Source organism: Phlebotomus papatasi, chromosome 2 (genome assembly GCF_024763615.1).
Source record: "Phlebotomus papatasi isolate M1 chromosome 2, Ppap_2.1, whole genome shotgun sequence".
Taxonomy (NCBI): domain Eukaryota; kingdom Metazoa; phylum Arthropoda; class Insecta; order Diptera; family Psychodidae; genus Phlebotomus; species Phlebotomus papatasi.
In genome coordinates this window covers 29858068-29881400 of record NC_077223.1, presented here as the reverse complement: position 1 = coordinate 29881400, position 23333 = coordinate 29858068, and the positions used below count along the sequence as shown (strand labels likewise).

The 23333-nt window shown below is 36.4% G+C and overlaps 2 protein-coding genes across 4 annotated transcripts in view; both read left to right on the top strand.

Annotated features, from left to right (window-relative positions):
* Positions 1–22397, top strand: part of LOC129803419 (echinoderm microtubule-associated protein-like 2) — a 77933-nt gene extending 55536 nt beyond the window's left edge. For all 3 annotated transcript variants that reach the window (XM_055849965.1, XM_055849963.1, XM_055849964.1), the window contains 8 exons: positions 8988–9102; positions 10723–11459; positions 11525–11714; positions 12307–12759; positions 12815–12902; positions 12970–13196; positions 13264–13421; positions 21854–22397. In XM_055849965.1, the coding sequence (XP_055705940.1) occupies positions 8988–9102; positions 10723–11459; positions 11525–11714; positions 12307–12759; positions 12815–12902; positions 12970–13196; positions 13264–13389 (1936 nt within the window). In that variant the 3' untranslated portion in view covers positions 13390–13421; positions 21854–22397. The remainder of the gene's footprint in view (positions 1–8987; positions 9103–10722; positions 11460–11524; positions 11715–12306; positions 12760–12814; positions 12903–12969; positions 13197–13263; positions 13422–21853) is intronic.
* Positions 22398–22529: 132 nt separating this feature from the next.
* On the top strand, positions 22530–23217 carry LOC129803418 (uncharacterized). Its single transcript, XM_055849962.1, has one exon. The coding sequence runs from the start codon at positions 22608–22610 to the stop codon at positions 23214–23216; it is 609 nt and encodes a 202-aa protein (XP_055705937.1). The 5' UTR covers positions 22530–22607; the 3' UTR covers position 23217.
* The last annotated feature ends 116 nt before the right edge of the window (positions 23218–23333 follow it).

Here is a 23333-nt window from a genome sequence, read left to right as displayed (position 1 = left end):
CCCGCCGGGAATGCTCTTTTATTCATCTTGGAAAAGCTGCATAAAAAATCTACTGTCAAACTTTAGATAGCTTGGATAATAATCCAAATTTAGTTACTTGGATAAAGGCTTTTTTATCCATAAGTAAAAAATTTAAAACTAGCTTTTCCTTTTTTTTTAATAAAAAAATCAAACTTATTATTTTCGTCCCGTCCTTTATGCGAGATATTTTTTGTAGCGTTTTTACCAAGGAGATACTAAAGAGATACTAAGGAGGATTACTAAGGAGATCGCTCAAAATACTTTAGGAGTAATAAAATTGATTATAATCGGTTCAGACAGATTGAAATTCAATTCAATTCAATTTATTAAAATTCTCAACTCCTAATACATTGGCAGCTAATACATAAAGAATTTTAGTAGATGTATGTACATATCAATCAGAATACATTCAGATCGCCTGGATCTGTCAGAGTTTAGTGTCAATGCATGGAGGGTTGGTTCAGTCTTATCAGAAACTTCAAGACCTTTCCAACAAGTCCAAACATAATAGCATTTGTTGAGAAATATGCTCCCTAGAGTCTTTTTAACCTTTGACCTTGAAAAACCTTTATTAGGAATGATTCAATTGTATTTTCGTATAAGAACAATATGTTCACCTTGACAACCTCTAAACCCGTCCCCTATAAGGTGAAAAGACATATCTGTAGCCTCCATTGAGTAAGATAAGATAAGATAAGATAAGATAAGATTTTGCCATGGGGTCAGTTCTCCATTTCGGATTTCCGATGCATCCAGGCCACAATTGTGCGCCTTATGCTTCCCCACTCCTATTCTATCTTATCCCCCGATACGAGTAGCCGCTCTTTTTCGCAGCTCTATGGGCAATCAGTGCCGTTACTATACCACAGCATCCCTTCTCGGTGTGTGTTTGGGATCAGTGACAGCGAATATTTGTATCGGCTGAAGTACCACTTTCAAGCCGAAACTCGTTTTCGTACCAGCCTCTGTTGTTTAGGCGGTTCACTTTTTGCCAATATGAACCATTGACATTACTAATCATTCATTCACTGGACGAATTCAAAGCCGATATGGCATGAGAAAATTTTTCTGCTGCTGCTCAGCTTTGAACCCAAGACCTCGCAGTCATAGAGCCACTGCTCTATCCACTGCCCCACTCAAGGTTCTCCATTAAGTAAAAATATCGTGTTTTTCCTGTAAGTCCTGTAGTCGTAGTTAGGGGATGATAAACCTTCAGAAAAGAACCTTCATGGAAAAGCCAAAAGAGGACTTCAAGAAGAAATTTCCTAAACTCCGATGGTTCCATTGCCATGCAAAGCTCTTTCTCTCGCTGGCGGAAATCATTGGGACATCTTCAGAGTCATCAGAGTGTAAAAGATGACATGATAACTTCTTTTCGATAGTATCGACTGTCGATTCTGAAAAATTTAAATGATAGTTAGGGTTAAGTGGTACAAGTTGGACAGTGGTACAATTTGAACAGGGCTTTTTGTCTTGATAAATTTAGTACTTCATTTTTATTTGTAAATTTTGTACTGTATTTATCAAGAAAAAAGCCATGTCCAACTTTTACCGGCGAACTGTCCAACTTGTAACACTAATTCCAAATCATATCACTTTACCCTACGCTGTTTATGGGTGATACAAATCCTTATCTACAGTCACATTCTTTTAAGAACGGTACATTTAGTGGTTCAGTAATGTTTAAAAATCTGTTGTTCACTAATTCTACGAGATACAGATTTATCGATACTATCGATTCAGTAGTATCGAAAAGTTATCATTCCACCCCAGGTTTCAGCCCCTTAGGAGCTTCTGCCTCTCGACAGCCAATATTCTCCAAGGCCACTTGTTTGGTCAAATGCTCTTACGGTAGGCAGATTCAACCTGAACCGCGGAATTATATAGACAAAGAAACAAAGTGGAACAAAGGAAATGCGCGATGATTGCTACCACAGGCAATATATAACATGAGTCATTAAGTGACATTTTCAAGTTCCTCTCCTACTCTATCTCGCGTATGTTTATCCCTCCCGAATTATAGACCTTAAGTGTAAAAATGACACTTAAGCCAATATCCTGCAATTTTTGCCCTAAAAGGGACAGTTGGGGCTATAGGAGACACAATGGCGCATTGCCTAGGTAGGGGGGGAGGGATCTTTGTTCTTTGTTCTTTGTTTAATGCTCCCAAGGTCGACATATAGAGGGTATTCCCCAAAGGTCCTAACTCGCTGTCTCTAATCGTTTGACCTCTAAGCATGGTAACGACCAGATGGACAGGCGAACAGGCCCACAGACACACAAACAACCAGACGTCAAAAACTCGACAAACTTCAGATCTCCAAAATTCTATCACAATATGACTCCTTGGGAGGTAAAGAATCGAAATACATAACGCAATATTGATAAATTATGTCGCTGAAATCGCTGAAAAAGATGAGTTATGGCTCTGGCATAACTTTTAGATCAGGAAAATTTCATTAAATCAAAATTCATATCCCTTTCTTTCTCACACGTTTTGCATATGTCTGTCTAATTTTTTCCCTCTCTAAATTCGATTAAGCTAAATTTAATCTGTTGTGATCTTTAAATGAAGAAGAAGGGCGCGAAAAAGTGAGATAAGCATATACAAAGCATGTGAAAAAAAAGGGATTCGAATTTCGATTTCATGAAATTTTCCAGATCTAAAAGGTGTGCCGGAGCTATTATATTTGAAAAATTGCACAAAATATTCTATTATTAAAACTTTTCAAAACATGATTACTTATTTGAGAAATGGGTAATTTTTTTGTAGGAATTTTAAAATTAATTTTATTGAATTTTAGTCATCATGCCTCCGGGGCACAAATTTTGGATCAGGAAAATTTGATAAAGTTAAAATTTACATCCTTTTAAAAGTTTTGCATAGGTCTATTCCACTTTTTCGGACTGAAAATTGGACAGAACTAAATTTAATTTGGTGTGATGTTCAAAAGAAGAAGACGTGTACGAAAGAGTGGGAAAGACATATGCAAAACTTTAAAGATAGAAAAGGAAGTAAATTTTGACTTTATGAAATTTTCCCGGTTGAAAAGGTGTGCCGAGGCCGAGGCCATCAAAAATGTATTTATCTTTTTTTTTTTTAATTTAATTAGTGTTTGACACTTTGATTAGAAGTTCCCATGATTTGAGTAAGTAAGTTGTAATGGCGCTGGTACACCTTTTCATTTGAGTGAATTTCAACCGATTGAAATTTTACCTCTTACCCTTTCAAACTAAAATAAAATATAAGTGTCTCTTTCCGTCAAATGAAAATTGAAATTGAAATTGAAATTCAATTTCAATTCAAAACAATGTAATTCAATACTCTTTTAGAGTGAAATCAGATATAGGTGTCTCTTTCTGTCAAATGAATGAATGAATTTCAATTTTAAATTTCATTTGACAGAAAGACACCTATATCTGATTTCACTCTAAAAGAGTATTGAATTACATTGTTTTGAATTGAAATTGAATTTCAATTTCAATTTTAAATTTCATTTGACAGAAAGAGACACCTATATCTGATTTCACTCTGAATGAGTAAGAGGTAAAATCTCAATCGGTTGAAATTCACTCAATTGAAAAGGTCTGCCATCGCCATAAGAATTTAAAAATGTCATACCATACAAAACGAAGAATAAAACAAGGTCTTTCTCACTCAGCTAAGGAAAGCTCTTACTTAGAATATGAAAATTTCATGTAATCAAAATTATCATGTCTTTCTTCTTCTTCTTCTTCTGTTTTATGTAAGGCTGTCGGACTCACTCGGGTCCATATAGCCATATCATGTCTTTCTCTCTCAAAATCTAAATTGAATTTGTTTTGACTCTCACAAGAAGAAGAAGAAGCAGAGTTCGAAAGAATGGGATGAACGGGATGAACATATGATTGAAATACTTTTGAGGAAGAAGAAAAGAACGGAAATTTTAATTTTCCGAAATTTTCCTGATCTTAAAAGATGTAGTCAGGGGCATGAACAATCTCGTAGAGTCTCTGCTTCGCCCAAACACTTTCAATCAATTGCTGCTATTGTAGCAAATTGTATCAATGGAATTATGATTATAGGATTGCACCTGATAGTTTATAAATTGTGCAATGACACTCATTTTTTTACGAAACAAATTGCTATTCAATTTTCTACAGAGACATTTTTTTGTCAAATGTAAGTTTATCCAATTTACCTCTCCCCACTCTCAATTGTGGAGCACTTGAACTTGAGAAATTCATGCTCAATGTGCCAGAGAAGTTAGTCAATTGTTGTGAGTCGGTTTGAGTGGAAGTAAAAATTTGCTGAAAGAAAACATTCTGAATAAATATTTGTCTCTTTGTCGGAACAATTTTTAAGGTGGAAATTTTTCAAAAAGTTCTTATATTGAGAATCTTTTTGCGATTTTTTTCCTTAAATTTAAAAATTTTTTCCGAAGGAGAAAAACCGCAGAGAAAATTTAACTCAAAAGTAGGTCACTGCAGAAGAAGTGCGAGTGGCGAAATTTAGCACCAAAGACCAAAGAGAGAACAGTGATAATATATAAGAAAGTTCAAAGAGAGTTGAGAATTTTACGTGTACTTGCTTGAACAGTTAATTTTCAGTTAACTTCCGAAGACGATGGCAAGGTTGGTAGCATTTTGGGTCCATCTAAATAAGACTATAATATTTTAAATAAAAAAATATAGCCATAAGTGTACAATAAAATGGAGATAAAGCACTTGAGAGCGTCAAAAAGGATATAAAAGACATAGAAAATCATTCAGTGTATCATTTAAATTGTCAATGATTGAAAGAATTAAAAGCTGAGAATTTTTTACGGCTCGGGGAATGATGTTTTCCGGCGATTTTGCCATGAATCATTTGCGAGAGTCATTTTGCAAAAAATAGAATCAGCTGACAGAGTGGGGAAAATTACAGTGATTTCTTAGGCACATTCACAAGTTTCACGTGCGAGATCACTCTTATCATACTCTAAGATCGGATTTATTGTACGTTTCTTCAGGAAGGAAATCCGTCAGCAGACTCCGAGCTATAAAACAATTTTTGCTAGAAAAATATTTGCATTAGTTATTTGTAAAATGCTTTTATAGCGTCGTTGGTTTAATATTAAAACAGCAAATCATTAAATAAAATGAAGTTTTATAGTATTTTCTTATTTTAGAGTTTGTTAGCCTTACGTTTATTTATATAATTAAAATGAAAATAATTTAATATTTGAGGAAATCAGATTTGTAAAAAATATAAATTTTAAGAATTTTACTAAACATCTACATTATTTAAAGTACCTGAAATTGGCTTCAGAATTGTATTTAGATTATAAATTATAACTCGCTTTCGGTTTCTACTAACCATAAATTAATCACAATTTTACTATAATTATATTAGATTCTCACATGTGCTTGGTAAAATTAGCAACGCCATATTGCATATTCACAAATACCTTTCGGTGTATGACGTAACTCAGTGATTTTGAGATTTCAGCGCCATCTATTATTATTCTATAATTGAATTAATTTATAATCTTGTTCAGTTACTTTATTTTTATTAAAAAAAGACAGTAATTTTCGACTTTTTGACCTTGTGAGAGCGGAGGGGGGGGGGGGGGCAAGACTTGGACTTAGAATTGCACTTTTGGATCAAGGTTATTATTATTAATTGTATCGAGAATCGAGATATATTAATTTACAATCTAATCATATTCCAATGGCGCATATCCCGTGTTGAAAGGATCTGTTGATCGTAATGACCAGCGCACAGTAACTTTTGTTTGTAAACATGTTTTCAATATTTCCTATGAGAATCAGCGAGATGACTGGATCTAGATCTCATTCACTCTCATTGAAATGTCAAAAACATGTTTATAAATAAAAGTTATTGTGCATTGGCCATTATTGACCAACGCACAATAACTTTTGTTTATAAACATGTTTTTGACATTTCAATGAGAGTGAATTAGATCTAAATCTAGTCATCTCGCTCACACTTATAGGCTGTTCCGAAAACATTTTTACAAAACAAAAGTTATTGTGCATTGGGCATAAATCGCTGAGGGGCGCCGTCTCCGCAATATGGATGTCTCTTCCGTGCTTCCAGAATTTTTGATCTTTGAACAGGGAGAGACTCGAACTCCCAACTGTTAGTCATGTCGAAGGTCTATCTGCACAAGAACCAACGATCTTGCCTATTACGCCACTGAGATCCCCTGTATCAGAGTGTGAGGGTATCTTCTTGGTTTCTCTAGAAAACACCTTTGATGTTTAATCTATGACAATTGGTGTCTTCGTCTGACATAGTTAGAGTTAATCAGAAGATACGGTGTCATAACTTTGCTGACTTAGGGCTTACGGGCCTCTAGAAGATTTCCGTACTCTCGATTCTAGTTCTATTTAGGAGTTGTCGATGGCAATAGCTGCTTCCGCAAATTCCAAAGAGACACACTCGTGCACGAACGGCGACTAAAAAGGGGACAACAGCCTCGACACTTACAAAAGTTTTAAGGAAAGAACTAGTCACAAAATTTGATACACTACTTTTTGGAATTTTCACATTAAACAAAACTGCTCAACAGCGACTCAAGTTGATGAAATTGTTTAATGTGCAAAGTCCAAAAAGTAGTGTAACAATTTTTGTGACTAGTTTCTTTCCCAAAAATTTCCATACTTGAGAAAGGAGGAAACGCCCTTCGAAACGTCGGTTTTATGAAAAAATATAGGAGAAGGAGCCAGAGGTCAAATCCGTGTTCATTTCTTTATCTATCCAATCTATTGACCGAAAATCATATACAGTGAGTGTCAATAGTTTGTTGCCTAATGGATGTTTGAGAAATCAAGTGAAAAAAATGATAGAAAAAAATACTTTTCCAAATTTTTCTTTTTGCAGATGAGTTCCTTGTAATCCGTAGATATTATTTATAGTTTTCAAAAAAAATAATTAATTTTATTTCATATCAAAAATAATTGTTTTCCAAAAGATGGTAATTTTTGAAAAATCAAAAGTTTGTTGCCTCATTAAAAAAACTAATTCAAAATGGTGAAAACGTGCAACCAACTTTATGTAAACCGGTTACATTTTGAGCTTATGTCATTTGATAGGCAAATGGTGGATTTGTACATTTTTAAGGCTGTCAATGTTAAATATATAGGTGTAAGAGTGATAATAAATAACAAGAAATAATCAGTTTTTTGATAATTCATAATTTAGGTTATAATGGCAAATTACAAAAAGTTGAAAGGTGGGATATTGTCCAGAAATACTGCTGGAAGGAATCGGCGTCGCTTAATTGCCAAATTTTATGGAAATTCATGAAAAGTTATACATAAAATGGTCAAATATTATAGTTATGAGGCACGAGTACATCTGAAAAACGCTACTGGTAGACCCAGGGTTTCGACTCAGAAAGTCGATAACCGCATTCTAGGTATCTCTGATAGCAACCCCATGATGTTTGCTTCAAAAATTCAGAGTCGGCTGGTTACAGAAGGCATACAGGCTTCAAAACCAACCGCAATTTAATGAAAGTGGTAAGAATAATTACTTGGTTTGCAGGTTTCCATTGGTAAACAAAACCAATCTGGTTAAAAGGTTGTAAATTCACTTGGAGCATGCCAAAAACGTAAAAATACAACCTCTTACGCAGTTTGGTTTTGGTTACCAATGAAATCTTGCGAGCCAAGTACCTATTCTTATATTTTCTTTCATTTTGAGTTTGATTTTCGAACCATTTGAAGCCTGTATGCCTTCTGTAACCAGCCGACTCTGAATTTTTGAAGCAAACATCATGGGGTTACTATCAGAGATACCTAGAATGCGGTTATCGACTTTTTGAGTCGAAACCCTGGGTCTACCAGTAGCGTTTTTCAGATGTACTCGTGCCTCATAACTATAATATTTGACCATTTTATGTATAACTTTTCATGAATTTCCATAAAATTTGGCAATTAAGCGACGCCGATTCCTTCCAGCAGTATCTCTGGACAATATCCCACCTTTCAACTTTTTGTAATTTGCCATTATAACCTAAATTATGAATTATCAAAAAACTGATTATTTCTTGTTATTTATTATCACTCTTACACCTATATATTTAACATTGACAGCCTTAAAAATGTACAAATCCACCATTTGCCTATCAAATGACATAAGCTCAAAATGTAACCGGTTTACATAAAGTTGGTTGCACGTTTTCACCATTTTGAATTAGTTTTTTTAATGAGGCAACAAACTTTTGATTTTTCAAAAATTACCATCTTTTGGAAAACAATTATTTTTGATATGAAATAAAATTAATTATTTTTTTTGAAAACTATAAATAATATCTACGGATTACAAGGAACTCATCTGCAAAAAGAAAACTTTGGAAAAGTATTTTTTTCTATCATTTTTTTCACTTGATTTCTCAAACATCCATTAGGCAACAAACTATTGACACTCACTGTAACTTCCCAAGGTCTTGTGAACCACACTCAATTCTAGGCCAATATCGAATTGTGAAAGACAATAGCTATCTCTGCCTCTGAATTTTGTGTGTCACCTTTGCGGTTGCTTTGCGAATACTACAGTATAAATTTTCTATAGTCAAAATTCCATGAGCAATAAGTAGTAGTAAATTCCTACTACTACTAGGTCTCGTTCGCTGAAATTCAATATTTAATTAAAAACATCGCAGTTTAACAACTACCCCGTGTTTACTACTGCCCTAGTTTTCTTTACGGCAAAGTGAGGGCCTGCCTTCGAATTAAATGTAGTCGAATCTCGTCTTGTGAGATTCACTGTATTTAATCTGATTCGGAATGGAACTGAATAACCTTGTGAAAGAGTTAGTTCGTGTAAAGTTTTTCTTGGTGTTTAAGCATGGTATTTGTAATAAAGAATTTGTAGTTCTTAAAATAAGCAAACAGCATGTTTTTCTTGCGTAACTAATCATTGAGAATATTGCTGAAGAAAGATTCTTTAAAATTAATTTCTTTGATTTATATAGCACTCATACTACCAGTTACAACGAAGATGATGGAAGTGTGAAGCTGTTCCTTCGTGGTAGGCCTGTAATCTTCCATGCACCTACTGATGTACGCGATACTTACGATATCTCAAAGGTAAGCTCTTGTCTCCTTTCTAACTAACTGAAAGAACTAACCTTTCTAACTAAAAGACTGTGTCTTTGGTGAGAATCCAATGAGAAAAGTGTCCAGTGAGAAAAGTCCAAAAAGCACTAAAAGTGTAAGAAAATCCTTTGTGACAAGTTCTTTCCCAATCATTTCCATACTTGAGGAAGGAGGAAAACCCCTCCGAAACGTCGGTTTTGAGAAAGTAAAGGAGAAGAAACCAAAGGTCATATCTGTGTTTCAATTATTGCGAAATCAACCTATTGGCCGAAAATCATATAGTACCTTCAGATTATCATTTGTTCCAATTTTTACAGAATAGTTAATGTGGAAAAATATGGATTCATTGGAAGCTGTTTAAAACCACCTTTCGAACTTTTTTCGTGAAAAAACAGTCTCTTTCTTAAAAAATGGAAGTTATAAGCTTACATATTTCTGGAGGACAAGTATAAACGGTAAAAATTGCTCTGAAATCATGCACAGCTCAAGTATTAAACGGTAATGTGATAAAAACATGCACCGCGGTGAAATCTTAAAACGGATGGTACTCAAAACCGGCACAGCGGGCACAGTTCAAAAATAAAATGATTGAAATTGAGCATAAGTCTTGCATAGCTCAAAAATAAAATTGAGTCTAAATTTTTAACAGGTATCTTAATCTTAACCGTTTTGTGTTTAACGGATGTGCATGTTTTCAGCACACTATTAACAGTTTCATGTTTGAGCTGTACAGATCGTCAATACGATCTTGAATACTATATACTTAATCTGTGCGTGTTGTCAGCACATATTTAACAATTTTATAATTGATCTGTATCGGTTTTTAGCACAACCTTATACGTTTTTTTTTAATTGAACTGTACGTATCTTCGGCAGAATGTAAACCGTTTTATGCTTGAGTTGTGCAGGTTTTATGCAAAATATGAGAAGTGCGTGTTTTATGCACAATCTGAACCATCTTATACTGCAGCTGTGCGTGTTTTCAAAACAATTTTGACTTTAAATTAAAAAAAAAATTTAAATATATACATATATATATTTTTTTTATTTCAACTCTAAATCTTTAAAGAATATAAGAACAAAATGCATTTTAAAAGCCAGAGGGGCGCTAAGAAACTGTAAAAAAAACTTGGTGTCCCCAAAAAGCCTGTAAAGGAATTTAAAGTGTTCCTTTTTATTTCAACACGAAAACTTGCAAAAATATAAGAGCAAAATGCTTTTTAAAAGCCAAAGGGACGCCCCAGAAAGTCTGATTGAATTAAAAGTTTTTTTTTATTTCAACTCGAAATTTTGAACGATTAAAAGACATAATGCATTACAAGAATTAGAGGGGCGCCCCATTGTCTCTGAGTCTCTTTTGATACAATATTTTTGAGCTCAACATGTCAAGAATAAAGGGCCAGGGCGTGAGCTATGAGAAAACCCATGACAGGTCATTTAAAAGAAAATAGCCAAACCGGCGCTCGTGATGGTTAGCGCCCTTCCGCCCCTCCCGCACCCCTCTAGGTACGCTACAGCATTAGATCCCAGCTCCTACCTTCTTATACATCCCTGAATTTATGATTTCTCCCAACACTGCGTAATTCGTTAGCATCGCTTCCTTTTCGTTAGGTCAATCCGGCGCCAGCCAGAAAATTGCGCCTAGATTGGGTCTACGGCTATCGTGGTCGTGACTGTCGTGCCAATTTGCATCAAATGCCAACTGGTGAGATGGCATATTTCGTAGCAGCCGCTGTGGTTCTCTATAATGCCGAAGAGCAAGCTCAAAGGCACTATCTGGGCCATACCGATGACGTACGCAGCCTAGCGGTGCACCCCAATAAACTTCTAGTGGCTACGGGTCAGTGTGCGGGTCACGAGAGACGTGACGGAATGCCGCACATTCGTGTGTGGAATTCTGTGTCGCTGGCAACAGTTGCGGTGATTGGTGTTGGAGAATTTGCTGGTTCTGTCAACTGTTTGTCCTTCTCGAGGGCAGATGCTGGGGCACTCCTTGTGGCTGTCGATGATGCGCCAGATCGCACGATAAGTGTATGGGAGTGGCAACGTGGCGAAAGAGGTCATCGAGTTACGGAAACTAAGTGTTCAGTGGACACGATTGTGGGTGCTGAATTTCATCCACTGGATCGTAATCAGATTGTTACAATTGGGAAGAATCATATTTGTTTCTGGACTCTGGATCAGGGTGGAGCATTGTACAAACGAATGGGTGTCTTTGAAGGAAGGGACAAACCCAAGTATGTCACTTGCATGACTTTTACGGCCAATGGAGACACTGTTACGGGTGATTCCAATGGAAATGTAATTGTATGGGGTCGTGGGACCAACACTATTGCCAAATTTATCAGGTAAACATCCTTAAGGGGGAAGGAATAACTTATTTTGCGTTACATATGATTTTTTTTCGCAACAGACGCGTCCATGATGGATCAATTTTCTCCCTCTGTGCACTAAAAGATGGAGGAATCGTGTCTGGGGGAGGAAAGGATGGTCGTCTCGTACTTTTCGATGCCGATCTCAATCTTTTAGGTGCTCAAGCGGCCATTGAAGCACATTTTGGGGGAGTAAGAGTGGTTTCAGAGGGACGAGGAACGCAATTGTTGGTGAGTAAAGCGCTATTTGGGACTCTTAATATTTTATCCAAGTTTTGGATAAACCGACTTACGCCACTTCAAGCAATTTTGAGATAAAGTGTTTGACCTCCAACTTATCCAAGTTTTTGGTATAATGTTTGCCCTTTAGAACTTTATCCGGGTTTTGGATAAAATTTTTGAAAACGAATTTTTATTTTTATTTGAAAATTTATTGTTTCCGAGGTTTGTGTTAGTTGTAAATGAGACATGATCCTTAGTCTTTCCGAACATGATATATACCGTGTTATCCTGACCTGATACTTATGTTATCCTAATATTTTGATTTGGTATTCTTCTTAATTGCCAAGCAATGTTTTCAGTCTAAATTTTGGATAAAATCGAATGAATCATTGCTTTTGGTCTAAAGCAATTTTTATCCAAGGAGGAATTTCGAAGTGTTTATAATTTTATCCAAAAGCTTTTAATTTAACCAGATCTATCGTGTTATTTTATCCAAATCTTTTGAAAATTCAATGTTATCAGGAAGAAATATCAGATTTATCAAAAAAATCTGGTTTTGAAGCGTTATCCAGGATTATCTAAAGTGCCTAAAATTGTTTAGGTCGGCACCACACGCAATTGCATCCTAACAGGATCACTGGAATTGGGTTTTTCTCCCGTGGTCATGGGTCACACAGATGAACTGTGGGGCCTTGCAACACATCCGTCCCTGCCTCATTTTGTCACTGGTGGTCGAGATAGGCTTCTTCAGATGTGGGATTCACTGTCGCATTCAGTTGTATGGAGCAAGGATATTGGGGAACAGGTGCAATCTTGTTGTTTCTCCCCATCAGGAGATACCATTTGTGTAGGAGGTATATCTGGCAGATGGATGACATTTGATGCAACAACGAGAGAATTGCTGGATGAGCATATGGATGGACAAGAACCTATCCAGGCCGTCCGTTTCTCTCCAGATGGAGCCTTTTTAGCCCTAGGATCGCGCGACAATGGCATCTACGTTTATCAAGTGAATGGAAATGGTCGTCGGTATTCAAAAATTGGCAGATGCGTGGTTAGTACTTTTTTATCCATGGATAAAAACAAATATCAAATAAATCGCTTTCTAGGGACATTCGAGCTTTGTGACACATCTAGATTGGTCAGAGGATAGCAAAATCATGAGGACTAATTCAGGGGATTACGAACTTCTCTACTGTTAGTAGATACTTTTTTTATCCAAGTTATCCAGAACTAAGAAATGAAGATTTTTGGGTATTTTTAGGGAATCCCACGACTTGTCGGCAAATAACTAATCCTTCCAGTCTTCGTGACATTTCCTGGGCTACTCATTCCTGCACTCTGACGTTCCAGACCCTTGGTATTTGGCCGGAAAATGCTGATGGGACCGATGTCAACACTACAGCTCGAAGTCACGATGCTAAACTCGTTGCAACTGGCGATGATTGGGGTAAAGTAAAGTTATATGGATATCCAGCCTGTCAACCGAAGGTAACTTTCACAGAAAGTGGATTAATAAAGGAAATTCTTTATGAACTGTACTTTTTGTGCCTTTCAGTCACTGGCTCATGTTGGATGCGGTCATAGTAGCCATGTGACAGCTGTAGAATTTCTTCAGGAAGATGCAAGGCTCATATCGACCGGTGGACATGACACAAGTGTTATGCAATGGACAATTGGGTGAGGGTTCAGGAATTCTCGCTCAAAGAAACGAAGGTAAGTGGATTGTTACTTATTTTATCCTTAGAAAAAATATTTGTGGATTTTCTTTTGCCATCATTTTATGTACCCCGGATCAAGTATAGTGCTCTCACTTAGCTAGTTTACCCGCTCGTTACTTTTTGATACTCGTTTTATAGGTTCCACAATACAGCCCAAGTTCCACTGGATCACTTAGTCTGTGGAACTTATTCTAATTTTCAAATAATCAGGGGCATGAGATTTCCTATGTTTCCCATATGTTTCTAGCGTGCCGAAAAACCTTTTGGGTTTATTAGATGTTTTCTGTCAGTGTAGAATGAATTAGTAAAAAATATTAATACAAAATAATAGCTATCTTGATATTGAATAGGCAACCGAAAACTACAAATTGGCAACCTACGTAGTTTTGAAGATATCTTGTGAAATGTGTACGAAAACAGGAAAAAATACACTAAAATCGGTCGCATATTTCAGAGCTAATGTCACCCCCCTGAATATAATTATGTTTTCTGACAGTGCGAACAGAAGGTAGGTAGAATGTTAGTACGAATTCACAGGCCAGAGAGCGGAAAAAAATCGTCCGCTACTGAGTAATCGAACCCTGGTTACTACGTGCGGAAGTTCCCCGGAGTGTTGGTTTAACGTTGAGGGCCATAAAGTGCTCTTAAATAATTTGGGTCTAAGTACTAAAAAAGTGCCCTTGTGAGATTAATCAAAGGGATATCCCTAAAAGACATTAAAGCGAAGAAAAAGAACAAAAATAAGTACCACATCCGAGGTAGTTCCACTGGAACTCTCGGTAATGTGAACTATATTGATTATGTAGTAGATGTAGTGTAATTTGTTTTTGAATTAATTTATTTATTGTAAATCAAGCATAAGTTGGGTTCGGGTCCCTCTTACAATGTCTGATTGTAATTAACAGATAAGTCAAATAGAAGAGAAAAGGAAAATAAAGCACAGAAAAATACACTATCCCAACTGAGAGGCACTATAGAAATGCCGATCTGCGACGTTTCTAGCACGCAGTGGAAGAGAGTTGTAGATTATAACCCCTTGACACAAAAGTACGCTAAAGTTGAAGTAATTAGACGGAAAAGGAATAAGACAGCTCTCAAACGGAGGAGGGTTGGCAGATCACATACAACCAGAACGGTTCGGTATCTTGAATCTAGAAATGTGGTCACGAGCAGTTGTGGAACGTCACAGGAAGCTGCCTGATGTACCAAAATCGGCATAAAAACTGTTTCATTTATGATAAATGGGCAGAAGTAATGTTGTGACGCATTTTGTGCATCACAACTCGGTTTTCAAATATTCATGATCGCGCTGGTTCTTTCGTGAAAGAGACTGACAAGGAATTCAAACTTCCGAATTGATGCCAACTTCACATCATGAATTTTCGGCCATCTTGGCAACCATCTTTTTTTTCACTCTCTTCCCTTCCGACAGCTCGAGTGAAAGCCACGTGTGAAATTTGTTAAAGCTTTTTAATTAATAAATCTAGTGAATTATCAAAAAAAAATTGTCCTTCAAACCCGATAACCGTTTTCGCCTTCAACAGGTAACCCAGAGTCGTAAGCCGGAGTCCCGGAAGAGCATATTCTAATCTTATTCCTCATTTCACAATTAGGTAACTTGAGAGTCTCTTTCCCGGTGTCCCGCAGATTCATCCCCACTAACGATTCTTCATTCTTGAATTAGGTAAATGTTCCCTACAGAGAGACACCTTGAAGTCATTAGACAGCCATTAGAGAAGAGGCAGGTGATCGCAAAAGGGTCGTAAAATCACGATGGGCGAGATATGAGTGACCAAAAAGGGGATGCATTTGTTGGCTTAAGCAAACAAAGGCACCCTCTATTCCTGGAAAACTCGTAAAGTGGGTGATCCATGGTGACAAGCTTTTAAGATTACTTTCTCTTCGAGACGGTCGTAAAATTAGAGCTCGAGCCAAGAAAGCCATAAAATCCTGAAAAGAAATGGGGACACGGATGGCAAACGATCAAAAAGGTGTGATCCTCGGTCATCTCAATTAAGCATTCCCTTTCTTATGGATATAGAGAGTGTTGGAGAAAACTCTAGAGATAGCGAAAGTGAACACTTGGATATTTTTATAGGCACTTAACGATCGTCCGAACGCGTTTTCTGAACGGTGTTCAAACAGGGAACTTTCGTTGCTAAGATGTGCGATTTGAATGGGTTGCTCATTGAGCGACTGCGAGTTCTGCACTGTTCTTCAGGAAGTAACAATGCTGTTTCCCCATTCCGTGGACATCTTTCTTGCACGGGCTCGCCTCCTAGACCATTGGGAGAACAGCTACTGTCATCGTCGACTTCTGGATTGGACTTGGAAGTGCCATGGTCGTTACTCCTTACCTTGACGAACCCTATCCAGAAGATCAGTTCCAGAAAGAGTGTCGAGACTTTTGCCCCTTCTTGATGACCTAGGAAGAGAGTCGAGGTCATTATTGCCCCCTTTTTGGTCACCGTCTGCTCCTAAGCTCACTTCTTTTCCTATACAGTGCCCAGAGCTTGGTATTTTGAGTATTTCGGAGTCGAAGTTCTTCCTTGGTGGATCCTTGGTGGAACCATTTCCGAGTTCATCGTCGAGGTCTGTCGACGGATCTATTTGGCAGGGGTCACCTCGTACTGGTGACAGAGAGTGTCGAAGGTGTCGAAGCCTTTGCAGGATGTCCTAGTCGGGTATGGGTATCTTTTTTTTACCGATGTCGCCCTCATCGTCCTGACACTTTGACTGCAGTCCCGTTATAGAGCGGGAAAGTCAGTTCAACGTATGGCAGACCTTGGTGTCTTGGCTCCTACAGAGAAGATACCCCAAGATGAAGAATGCCACCCCAAGAGGCCGGCTCTGCCGAGAAAATACAGACTGATGAATTCTCTCTCAAGCCAAAGATATAGGTCAATAAATCGTTAAGTTTGAAATTAAGCCTAAAGCGGTCTTCGGACTGGAGGTTTAGCCCAGTTACCGAATGTCTCAAAATCCTATATAGCGAGCAATTTTATTGCTTCTTGAAAGCCTAATAGGTTAATTATCTTTAATAATCCAATTCTAAGTTAAATCTTTCCAAAAAATCGTGATTGATAAGGAATTAGAGCAGTTAAGCCATATGGCTAAGTCTTAGGTCTGAAGCCCGTATAAGTCTTCTGAATGTCGCTGGCCCAAGACTAGGTTTCTTCCTTAAGCTCTACAGGTCGACATCCACAACAATACAATAACGAATGTTCTATTGAGCACGAACAGTAGTTGCAAGTGCTGTTCCTGTTACGAAAGCCTGACTGAAATTTCACCGATAAACCCTCTGAATTTTTGTTGGAACGTCCACTCTCTCTCACAGAAATGTTTGCGTTTCCACAGGTTCATAGCTCATTCTAGGATAATTTACCGATACACATTTGCATATACTTTAACACCACGGTTCAAAAACGCCAATGGATAACAACTATCTGTCGAAATTTGAACGGGAAGTCAATAACTCGTTCTGTTTGATCTCGACCGTAAATAGTCACACTGAAGAAAACTGAAATGACCGTGACATAATGACAGAGAAAAATGTTCTCCACTTGATTATCCATTTTCCAAGGATAATACCAATTTTATAAAAGAAGCAAAAAAAAACAACAACAAATACTTGCTGATAAAGGAAAAGAAACAGTGCTTTATTGAGCTCAATGTATAAAAAGTGCAGATTATATTTGAGATCCAAGTCGTTTTAACTTATGGAACTGGTACGCCGCCTGGGGCTGCTGAAAGAATTATGTCCAATATATCTGTAAAGCTGCACGCTTGCGCGAAACACGCTACAAATGCGTTAGCACACTCAGGAACATCGACGAGGTCTTCTACACAACAACAATTACAGAAATCGATTTCGCATTCGCAGCAATTTTCAGTTGCTTCGCAGATATTTTCAAGAATATTTTGTAGTGGACAGATGCTCTCATCATCAACTGTATTTGCGCATTCACAACATTCTGGATCTGCACAAACGTCTTCAGCTTCATCGGAAAATGCTTTGTGTAAGACTATGGAGAGTGTGAAGATGACTATCAGAGAAAAGGTCTTCATGTTGATCTTTTGGGAGAGTATGGTCAAACCTCTTCGTCTACGGAGTAGTTCGAATTGGATAACCGAGTAAACTTATACTGTTGGTGAAGAAAGTGAACTTCGGGCTTTTATAGTCCCTATTCGGAAACAGTATCAGCGTAGACGATCTTAAGTACAAACACGCGTTTAATCGAATTGATGTTCTTTTTTTGTATTATCTTAACGACTTTGACTACTAGACTGTTTACGTTCTTATTGCTCGAACTCAAAGACAGAACAGTTTATATAATTAAAAGAAAGCTTTCGATGTCTCAGGCTCCTGAAGCCCTAAAGGTAAGAAGGATTCCGGGAACGCACGTGCTTTTAGTGTCAAGGGATCCCGAAAATAGGGATTCTTCAATAGCAGTATTTCAAGATGCCGGAATTCCGAAAATTATAATTCCACAGTTAATTAAGTTGAACCATGTTCTTTATTTATTGCCCTCCTTCTTTACAGTTTAAAAGTCGATAGTTAAGCTGATCCACCTGATAAAAAAATCAGTTAGAAAATTCACGGTGAATTCTATCTCATGAGTTCGAGCATTCCGCAAAGCTGAATCGTTTTGCCACTGCTTTAGGAAGAGACCAAAAGAATTGAGTGCATTGTTGTACAAGTTTCACACCATTGTATTTTATTGCTCACAGAATTATGTTTTTGGAAGAAATTAAAGAATTTTTAAAGTGATAACAAATTTTCTTTTGCTTTAATTTGATAAAGTTAATTGTCTTTAAAATTAGCGGAAGTTTTTATTAATTCCAAAAATACAACCTCAAGATATATTCATTTATTGTGGACACGTGGAGAATTTTAGGTGATATATATTCTTAAGTCGATCGATAACCCCTGACCCGAGCTGTAAGAAGTCAAAGTTCGAAAATTGACCGGCGTCTATCTCCGGTTCTAATTAACATTTTCAGCTAAATTTTGGGTTTTTGGTTTTGTCTCAATGAGAACTTTCAGATGGAAGTTCAAAAAGTTATCCACAGGTGACGCTGCGATAGCGTCAAAATGGTCAAAATTCAAAATAATTTTCCTCAAAAATGCCATTGGGCATTTTGATCAAATTTTAGAGTGTTGTACCCTAGTCTATGAAGTTTTCAAAAATGGCGTGGGTTCGTTGTGATTGCAATAGAACCGGAGATACAGTAGACTCTCACTCAATCGGCTCTTTTTCAATCGGGCGACAAATTTTGTTGACAGTTTTCACGCTAAATTATGAAGCTAATTTGCTCAAATTCGCTGTAGTTCTTCCTATTTTATCGTGATTCTTTATAATTGAGCGCTTTTTGTGGAATTTACAAAGGCCTTGACGCTAAATTCTATCGCTAAACCGGATGACATTTTACCCCATATTCCCGATTGAGAGAGAGTCTACTGTATGAGGGGTAACAATTCATGAAATTCAAAACACCATACTCCGGTTCTATTTGACCGATATTGATGAATTAGGGTGCAAATTAAAGGTCCCGCAAAGCGCTTTTCTGGAACATTTGAACTTCGTTAGACCAACGCTAGGGGTGCCACAGTTGAAAAAAACAATTTTCATAACACATAACCTCAATTATCTCGACACGTGCTTAACCAATCTTGATGATTACTTCGGCATAATTGTAGAGGATATTTATATCTATATTTCGTCCAAACATAATTTTTTACTCAGACAATACCATCTGTCCGATTTTGTCGTTTAAGTGTGAAAAAAATTGATTTTTCCCATAATAAAACTTTGAAACCACTCAGATGCCAACTTGACTGCTTCTACTCGACCAAGACACTTAAAATAGGGTTTTAAATGGAAAGTCTCACAAAATACAACAATTCTTTGATATAGTTGAAGTTCACCAAATGAACACTTGGGGCGCTTTGTTCGAAAAAACGAATTCAGAAACAAACATCCTCGATTATCTCGGCTTCTGATTAATCGATGAGATCTAGTTATACGGCAAAATTATAGAGACCATTCTGGTCTACATTTAACCCATATATCACTTTTGTGCCAGTTCATCCAAATCCTTGATATTTTGGTTTAAATACAAAATGTGTATAATTTCACGAATTTGATTCAAGATAACTGAATGGCGTCCCCCAACTTGAGCTCTAAATCGAATTTGCATACATTCCGTGTTAGCTCACTTAAAAATCGCACCTACAATAAGTTGTTCTATGCTTATCAGCTGTTCTGTTATTTGAATGTTATAATTCATTAATGCTTGAGAAATGAGTCTTGAAAAAGATTTCATGTGCGTGAGACTGCCCTATCCTCCCTTACTTGTCATCATTATTCTATGTTTTGACACCAAAGGGATCGAACAGCCATTAAAATTTTGATAAATTCTAGTTTAGAATTCTAAAATGCTTCAAAATACAAAAAATCATTAATAAACTTTCTAATTTGTTTCCATAGTTGTACTTTCATATGAAGCCGAATGGTGGCGCTTCACGCTGAAATTAGAAAAAGTATTGCCCGATGCGGATAGACTACCCACCCGGCAAATTCTGCAGAAATTCGTCAGATTTGGAAATGTAACTGCCTAAAATTCTGCAGAATTTTGTTTTAAAGGTGATCGCTGTATGAAAATACTGCAGAATTTTCTGTAGAATTTCTACAGAAAATTTTATGAATTTTCGACACAACACTCAAGATGTCGTTCTGTCAAAATCAACTTGGAATATTTTCTCTGAAATTATTTGTCAATTTGGTTGAATTTATAATCACGATTTTCATGATATATTTTATATATATATAAATACTGCGAGGGTATGCTGTCTATGGAGAAGGATTAAATAGCAGTATTAAACATACTCCCGACCGAAAATTCTTCATTTTTTGATAAATTGTAAAACAATTTTCTTGAGAACAAAAAAAATTTGCGATGTGAGAGGCTGAGGCCTCTAAAATTATTTATTAGGGTAAATTAAGCTAATTCAAAACCTGCTCCAAATGGAAATTTTTAGCTGTTCCAAATGGAAACATCACTGTTTTCATGGTAAATACAGTACTAAAGTATTATATTCAATATTTTCTATACCACAGTTTCATTATTTAGTTAATTTTGCTCGAAATAAAGCGAAAATCCATTCATATTCACAAATTTTAATTTGTTATTTCTCAGAAAAATTAAAAGTGTACCTTTTCACAATTGAATTTTTCATAGATCGATCGTGTTTTCCAATGAAAAACACAATAAAGTGACTATTGTTTATTCGTTTTGTTTAACATATATGTCATATTTCTGGCTAATTTTAGTTAAATTATGTGCTAATCTTTTTTGTTAACGGTACGTGAAGTTTTCAAATGAAATAATTACCTATTTCGTGAACAAAAGGGTTTTTCTGAAGTGTCTGCAAAAGCTTAAATAGGAAACCCCGGAAATATGATTTTTTTGGAGAGATTTTCTTATTGTTTTAGATGGGAAAGGAGAAAAGACCAGGAATAAGAACAAACCCTGCACTCAAGAGCAACTCAACAAGGTTTTGGAAGCCTCTCATCGTGGTCTCACTTACACTGTTTGTCTCCAATTAGAAACTTTCCCTTGTCTCCATTTAGATTAATTTGTTTCCAATAGAAGCATTTTGCACTTGTGGGTTTTTTTCGTATTTAAGAAGTTTTCGAATTATATCTAAAGAATTTTCACTAAACAGTAACATTCTAGAAGAGTCAAGGAGCAAATTTATGTAATTCTCTTCAGAAAAAAAAATGAACTTAATGTGTTGAATCTTCTGTCAAAGTTAAAGCGTCTGGAAATGGTTTTGAATTAGGATATTTACCCTACTGTGACGCGAGAAATTTTGAAAAAACTGTGCTTCTTTTTAGAATAAAACTAATTTCCTTTATTAAGGTAAAACTTTTAAATATTCTAATAACAATTTATTGAAGAATTCTGGCCAAAAGTACTGTTTATTAATGCATTTACAGTTGAATATTTTTGTTTTGACTTCTTTTACTCCGCGCGAAATTCGTTTTACGGACGATTTATTCAAAAGAAAGCCCCTGCAGGTATGCAATTTTTCTAGATGCATAAAGCCATTTTGGGCGTTTTTTTAAAACCCGAAAATGTGCATAATCCCGGAACTGAGTGTAAATGAGCTCCAAATAGTAGGCAATTTACATCAAATCCTTTCAATCCGTTTTCATTTAAGCCGGAACTTTCTGTACTTGAAAGGATCATTAGATAAATATTTTGTTTAAGATTTTCTTAATAAAGTTACATAAATTGTTTTTAAATTGACTGTGTCAAAGATTGTAAACTTTTAAAATAGTGGCAAAAGAAATTTTATAGTTATAATTTTTGTATTATTATTATTTTTTTTTGTAATAATTCTTCTAATTTTTCTTTCAGCTGTAGTCGTACTCCCAGAATCGCCTTTAACCATCAGTCCAGCTCAAATTCCGCAAATCAGTAAATTGAACCACGTAAAAGAGATGAATGTGTAAATGTGTGCATGATAAGGATAAAAGTGTTTAATATTTGTATGAAGATCAATTTAGGAGTTTAATTGAGAAAGAAGAATGAATTCTGAGACAAATTTTTCTATACAAATTCCTTTTTTAATCACAAGGCTCAAATGTAGAATGTCTTGTGCATCAATGAACCCACAAGGTTTAATTTGAAGTCTAAATGGAGTAAATCTTTTAGATTTAAGTGTATTTCCTAAGTTTAATTGCATTTGAGTAACAGTCGATCAAGAACAACTCTTGTTTTTTTTTTGCTACTTTGTGCCTTAATTTCCAAATGAAATGCAAAAAAAAAGGAGAGGAGTCGAAGCGATGAGGAAATTGATGAGAGATAATAGGGTAAAGTGTAGGAGTAGGATGATTAAAAAGGAAAATCACTTTATACTGTGGAACAATTCAATTAAATATGCTAAATCAAGCGAAAAAAAGTGCTAAATGTCTTTTATTTGAATGCAACGGAAGTTGTCGGGGGATTGGATGGAGAATTCCGAGGATTCCATGGAAAGATGGAGGAATGGAGAAAGATAGAAGGGGTTTGGTTATTGGGTTGATGACTGGAAAGCGTCTGGAAGTTTCTGGAAATTTTGTTTACATTTTCTTGTTTATCAGTTTAGCACGCGTTTTCAGCAGAAAAAAAGATGGAAATTGATCGAGAAATATTCGATGCTGTGTATAAATTACTAGAGGCCCAAGGTCTGACACAACAGTGGAAAGCACAGATACGTACAGAAGTGATAAATACAATTGAGAATGAGCAGAAAATTGCAGACGCTGAAGCGCCCACGCCAAAAAATTACCAGAGACTGAGAAAATTGTACAAAACACCTGAAGCCAGGCTGGTATTTCATTTGATTTTTGAGCTTCTGGACAATCTATCGTTGACGTATACGGAATCTGTGCTGAAAGCAGAGACAGACATTGAGGATTCCCCGAAATCGAGGAGTGAATTGGTTGAGGCATTTGAGGATTTGAGTGAAGAGGATGACGTTCCGGTACTTGTACAACTTGTCCGGAAGTACATGAAGGAGGAAACTAGTCAAAATAGCCAAGAGAGTACTCACGTATACGAAGAATCTGAGACATTTGTGAATTCCGGGCAGGAAGACAGCCAAAGTGTCTCCAAGACACTGGAAGAAGAACAATATCCCAATGAGACTTATGTAGTGACTTCTCCGACAATCACCCAGGAGGAATCTTCAGAAATCCAGGAGGAAGTTGCACAGTCCTCAATAAGAACTGAAAATTAAATTTATTTTGTACTTTTCCATAAAAAAAAATAAAAGCATTTTGCAGGAGAAATTCTATGTTTTTCCAGTCATTGGAACGTTGGAAGCCAGCGCCATTCCCCTTCTAGTGGCCAACAC